Raw genomic sequence first — 6,239 nt, forward strand, 5'->3', positions numbered from 1 at the left:
ACGCGTCTCGTCCTGAGCAGGCGTGTTAGCGAGTCACGTGGTAACAAGATGGCCGCCACAAGTGCATACTCCACGCCCGTTAATACAGTGGACAGGAAGAACATTATCTTACTTCTTAGAAATAATGTGCTCAATACATCTGTGGAATTCATACCTGATTCTGATTTGGTAAGTAGTTGTAAATTTGTGCTTATGCATATTCTATGAAATGTGTATTAATTTGTTTTAAATGAGAACGGACATTCCGGTTAAAAGTAGACAATATATATATATTATAATCTGTATCTATTTTATTTTGTAGATGTTTAATTCACTCAATAATTTGTACAATTAATTGTTACATACAAGTAACATAAATATTGATGATCTACAGATCAGCTCACGGTTCTGATCTAAAAAGTAGATCAATAAAAGCGCGGCACCAAACAGCTCGCGGTCCTTCGACACGTATAGTACAATCGGATAAACTAGTGATGTTCCACCGTAAAAGCTATAATTGTTTGAACATTTTTGAACGAGACGCGGAACAAAAATCAATACAACTCAGCTTATAAATGTTTGTATGAAGTCGGTGAGTGATACACGACTAGTTAATGATGTTTAATTTTTGTAGGAAGAGACGGAGTTCGTCTCGTTGCATTGAACAAGGCATTTTTTTTCTAAAGTGGAACACCGCGGCTTTCCACGATTGTACATTGAGCCGTGAGCTGCCATTTTGTGTGTTGAGTCGTAGCTCAATAGTTCAAGTTTTTGTGACCTGAAGTTTTAAGCTGGTTTAAAATTATTTTTAATTTGTCTATTTATTTTTCATGCCAGTAATAAAACTAATTTATAGCCATTTAGTAAAATCCTATTAGTTTTATGACGATAATAACAGACTTTGTAGATTTTTAAAGCTTCCAGTCAACCATGAACCATGACAATGATAATCGGATAATTTATTTTTTTATAACTGACATTTTAATGACTTTTCAGTTCGTTTATGTTCTCTAATCTGTTTATGTTTTTTTATGTGAATTTTACTTACGATTAATACATCAGCAAAATTAAATTTTTGTTCATTTATTCTTAAAAATTAAATATTAATAGTTTACATTCCGTCATTTACTCCTGTTGTTTTACCGTTGTAAAAGTAAAAAGTTTTATTATAGAAACCTTGAAACTATCTAATAAACCTTACCAGCTAACTTCTCAAAGCTTTTTTTATGTTATAAAGGGCTTTATTGAAAGCTCATCTTTACCTGTTATGCGTTTGAATAGTAATCCCATCTTACTACCTGCACGCTTTTACAGAAACGTGAGAAAAAATACGTCGAGTTCTTTAGTTTTTATTACAGTTTCTTTGCAATGTTACTTTGCTTCTACGAATTGTTTTAAAAATGGAATAACAGTTAAACAAACAAAGTAACATTTTTATGTTTTTTATTACAATTTTTACAGATATAACATCCAGTTTGTTAGTTAATTTTACTTAGTTTAAGGTAGCATTCTTAATTATAATTAAAATTAATTAATGCACGTGGGCATTTACCCAGTGTTTATGGACGGAACTGTACATGGGGAGTCCATGTAATAATTTTAATAGTTGACAAAACGTTCTTCTATCCTACGTCTTAAGGAAGAGTTCTCAGAGTCTATTTACGCATCGTTTTCTTGCAATTGAACTATTTTGTTTGTCTAACCTAAAATACGTTTACAACTGTGTTCTTTATTACTAGCTGTTGCTCGCGACTTTACCCACGTAAAATTTAACAGTAAAATCTCACAGATAAATTACTTTTCTACCGTTGGAAATTTTTTAAAAGCGGCCCAGTATTTTTTTAAATTATTTCAATACATGCAATACGAATCAGGAAAGACTTGGTAATATTTGTGAAGATGTTGCTCGCGACTTCGCCCGCGTGAAATTAAAAATATAGCCTGTTACTGAGTGATAACATAGCTTTTTAATGGTGTAAGAATTTTTGAAATCGGCCCAGTAGTTTTTGTTTTATTTCAATATATACAAAAATACAAATCTTTTCTCTTTATAATATTAGTACAGATATAGGTTAGCTTAATATGTTCTTTCTTATCCCTTACATAGTTTAATTCTTTCCCAGATGGACTCGGAATCACCAATCAGAAAACCTACCACTCTTCAACCAGTAATCAAGAAACTGTTCCATTCTCCAGCGCAGGAGTTCAGTCCGAAGCGACTGGTCTCTAGAGATGAAGTGGATAGGAGTAAGAGAGTTAGAAAGAGAAAGCTAATACCAGATTCAGATGAGAAGATAAAAAGAGTATATGTTAAGGAGTTTGAAGGAGACAGCTATAGTCCAGAAGTACAAGAGGGAATGAGAAAGCGAGTGTTAATCAGTCTATTTCATAACAAAGAGTATTCAATGGACTGCGGAGACTAACTTTGATATTTACATTATTGTAGTAAGTATTTTTATATACCTTATTTAATAAGATTGTCTTCCAGTAATTTAAGATTAATGTCTTCCTTTTAAATGAATTATGTATCGAGTATTTATGTTATATAAACGATTTTAATGACTTGTAAAGAATTATAACAAGTGTAGGCTTTAATATGTGATGCAATGTAGAAAGAAATTTATGTTACGTAGGATAAGGTTAGGATACGAATGCGGAGATGTTTAAATAAATTATGATAATTTGTATGTTTCATTTATTTTTAATGATAAATAAAAATTGAACATACCTTTATTCTTTATTTTATTCTCTTAGAAAGTATAAGATTCCATGTATAGTAAGAAAGCTATAAATGTGTAACATCATTTAAAACACCTGTACCGATGTCTGTGCCGGGTCTGTGCGTGATCTTTCGTTATTTGGCCAATGTCTGGAGATCACAGACTTCGCAATATTGTGAACTGAACGTTCTCAAAACGTAAGCGTATTAAAGATATTTTTCTTAAGGAAATATGCTATAAATAAAAAAAACAGTAACTTAAAGTTGCAGATAAGCAAGATTTTCAGGATTATTTTTGGACAAGACACATAGTTTAAAGAAAAAAAAAATATTTTATCTTAGGTAGTTTGGAGTCAATTAAGAAAACAATAATGCAGCAAAGTGTTTGAAGTTTTTAAGTAGTAAATATCTTAGACTAGCTTTCGCCCGCGACTCTTATCGCGTGGAATTAAAAACGAAAGTAAGTAGGCCTATGTAAATCCAGAAGATTCTCTACATCTATGCCAAATTTCATCTAGACCCATTCAGTCGTTTAGGCGACAACTCTAAGAAACACTTAAATTTCGCATTTATAATATTAGTAGGAAGTAAGAATAAATACAACAACCTACAGAATATCTTGTTTCTTTAAAAGCCTTACAATAAACATTGTAATAATGTTTTATCAGAGAGCATTAAGATCTGGCGGTTGAAGGCATGGTTAGCGAGCATCTCATTAAGTGGTAATCTGAGTGAGATGTACAATAAATAAGCTTGGTGGACGTTTAGCGGCTGATTTCCCCCGGGACGAGTTAATTCCCGAGGATTCGCTTCTCTAGACCGCTCCACTTCTCTAAGCGGCTTATTTTTATCAATTATCTTTGAATGATCGGTGAACATTTTTTATTGTTTATTTTTAGTATTACATTTTTAATTTTGAAATACTTTTAAGCGTATTAGCGTAACTGTTGAAACATTTATTATATTAGTGATTTTTTTAATGGTTTGTAAAATATTGCCAGTTTTTTAGTTGGTTATTGATCTTAATGACTAATTGAAAAATTAACAAAATGAGTTCTATTTTCGAAAAAAAAGAAAAAAGATATGTTACCTTTAACGGCGCTGAGCTTGTTGCCGACCATCTGCTTCGCGACGAACGCTGCCATCTTTGTGTACTTTCTGCAACGCTTCTCTAATTAAATCTGTAACAAAAGGGATATATGTAAGTATAATTAAATATTTTTTTACTAGTTTTCGCCCGGGACTCCATTCGCGTGGTATTAAAAAAATAATATTATGTAGCCTATGTATTCTTCCAAACTATCCTCCACATATATGCCAAATTTAATTGAGATTCGTTTAACAGTTTAGGTTGCAAACTCTAACAGACATCAATCCATCTAAATTTTCGCATAATATTAGTAAGATATGTAAATGCTTTCTTTGATAAAACTGAGATCATTGTGAGTCTGCAATGCAACCTCAATGAACCAGAGAGAATTTTACATCAGGTAATGTCAATGTAATTGTCAAATATTTAAAAGCGGGCCTATTATTTTTTGAATTTATTTCATTACGTGCAATTACTAATCTCTCCTTATTAATGTCAGTATAGATACTCTAAGAGCGGGCGCACACCTTTTTGTGCGATTGTCGATTGTTTCGCAGACAATTCAATTGTTTAGTTGCACAATTAAAAACTGAATAGTGTGCGCATCTTCATATAAGCTCATAGGAATGAAAGTGAGACTATACAGTTGTGCGATAGTTTAGTTTCAGGTGTGCGTGTGATCTAAAGAAACAAGTGAGTTAACGCATAACACGAGTTGATTAAATAATTGACTGAACTGCTTAATTCCGAAATCGGAAATATCTTTTGGATTAATCTTTAGCTAAATATTTTTCATCTAACACTACTACTTTGTGAATAAGAGTTTACAAGTGTTTCAGAAACCGGGCATAAGTGAAAAATAATATTTCTTTTCAAGCAGCCCGGGTAAAAGGTATCGCATCATATTTCACGTAAATTGGATATCGTTATATAAAATCGAACTACCCCAAGTTTGTATTGGTTGTTATAAATTCGCAACACAATACAGCGGGCCAAATCAAATCGTAACTCTGGCCTTTGGGGTTGTTCAAGTTTCGATACAACCCTTAATCTTACAAGGGTGTAAGTTTAAGTTAGGGCTAAACCGCGTGTATGCGTGCGAAGTGTGAGTATTAGCATTATATAAAACCGTATTTATGGATATTTGAGTGAAGAAAGGGGTAGCTAACAACCCTTCTGTCTGAAAGATGTTGGTAATTCTGCCACTATAAAATTCAATATTTTTTAGCTAAAAAAATATAAAATGTTTAAACATTTGTGAGATATTTTATAACTAATTATTTTACGGCTATTACGGTAGGTCGGTACCGTCACCGAAAAAAGAAGACGTGAGTAACAGCCGTAAAATAATTAGTTAAAAAAATGTTTTAAGTTATCTTTAGTGCGACTTTAGATTAGTAATTCAGAACTTTAGTAGTAATTACAATTGTCAGATTGTTATTAAGGTTTCAAATAGACACTAAACTTGGATACATAGTGTTAGAAATAAAATTAGTACCGTGCTATAGAATTGGCGCAACTCTAGATTATCGGCATAAACGGCACGTCCCTAGCTGACAGCTGTCAATGTCACTAGAAGTATGGATAGATTGGCGCGTAACTTGAGTCTTGACGAGAAGCATTGCTCTGAGTTAAAAGCGACAGTATCAATTAAATAAGTTGTCTAATAATAGGAAAGTTAATTGTAACTATTCTACCTTAAAAACGACTTGTAACTATTCTATCTTAAAACTATGAAAACAGCAAAAGTGCGTTATTTCTTAAAAATGTCAATAACATTCAAGTCGTCTTCCATCCAATTCAAAGCATCGATAAGCCAGCATTCCCAATACAAGGAGCTACATGCAGCGCCATCGCGGCCGTTTACTAAACCATTTTCAAGGCTGCAGGATTAAGAAGTACGCAAGGATGTCAAGAGATGGCGCTGAAACGAAGAAAATGCAAACAACGCCATTGTGGTGGACATTTTTATTTTAATAAGTCGTTTAATATGTTAGGACAATGAATTACGCCATACATAATTTACGAGTTAATCCACTGACTGTTTGTGGACCGTAAGGGTCTGCTAAGTTTCCTCAAACACTTAATCTCTTACAAGGATGTAAGTTTGCAGAACATGTTACGCTTAACCGTTTGAGAATTTCGTATAGTCCTTTAACATACGACCCGGGGGAACATAAACTAAATTTATCGTGATGGTGTTTTAAAATTACTTTGTTTTAATGTTTCGACGTAAGGTGATAAAAAATTATATATCATAATTGTAAATATAAAATAACATTTGACTTTAATTTCTAGTAAGAAGTTCTAGTCTAGTCAAAGGTTTTCGTTATTTTATTTTAATGTTTCTCAAAATGTAAGTCAATACCATCTATCGGCAATCTTTAGAACTACAAGGAACTGCAAGACGCGGAAGTGATTCCAATAAGAAGCCGCGAGGGCGCTGCTTAG

General features: G+C 32.7%; 2 protein-coding genes across 3 annotated transcripts in view; one reads left to right on the top strand and one right to left on the bottom strand.

The window, feature by feature from the left end:
- LOC106105996 (complexin) overlaps nucleotides 1–6,239 on the bottom strand; it is a 127,112-nt gene that overhangs the window by 56,137 nt on the left and 64,736 nt on the right. For both annotated transcript variants that reach the window (XM_013286516.1, XM_013286515.1), the window contains one exon: nucleotides 3,789–3,879. In XM_013286516.1, coding sequence (XP_013141970.1) covers nucleotides 3,789–3,843 — 55 coding nt within the window. In that variant the 5' untranslated portion in view covers nucleotides 3,844–3,879. The remainder of the gene's footprint in view (nucleotides 1–3,788; nucleotides 3,880–6,239) is intronic.
- LOC106105997 lies at nucleotides 7–2,668 on the top strand. Its single transcript, XM_013286518.1, has 2 exons — nucleotides 7–168; nucleotides 2,103–2,668. The coding sequence occupies exons 1-2, from the start codon at nucleotides 49–51 to the stop codon at nucleotides 2,400–2,402; spliced, it is 420 nt and encodes a 139-aa protein (XP_013141972.1). The 5' UTR covers nucleotides 7–48; the 3' UTR covers nucleotides 2,403–2,668.

Source organism: Papilio polytes, unplaced genomic scaffold (assembly GCF_000836215.1).
Source record: "Papilio polytes unplaced genomic scaffold, Ppol_1.0 DF822622.1, whole genome shotgun sequence".
In the NCBI taxonomy this organism is placed as follows: Eukaryota; Metazoa; Arthropoda; class Insecta; order Lepidoptera; family Papilionidae; genus Papilio; species Papilio polytes.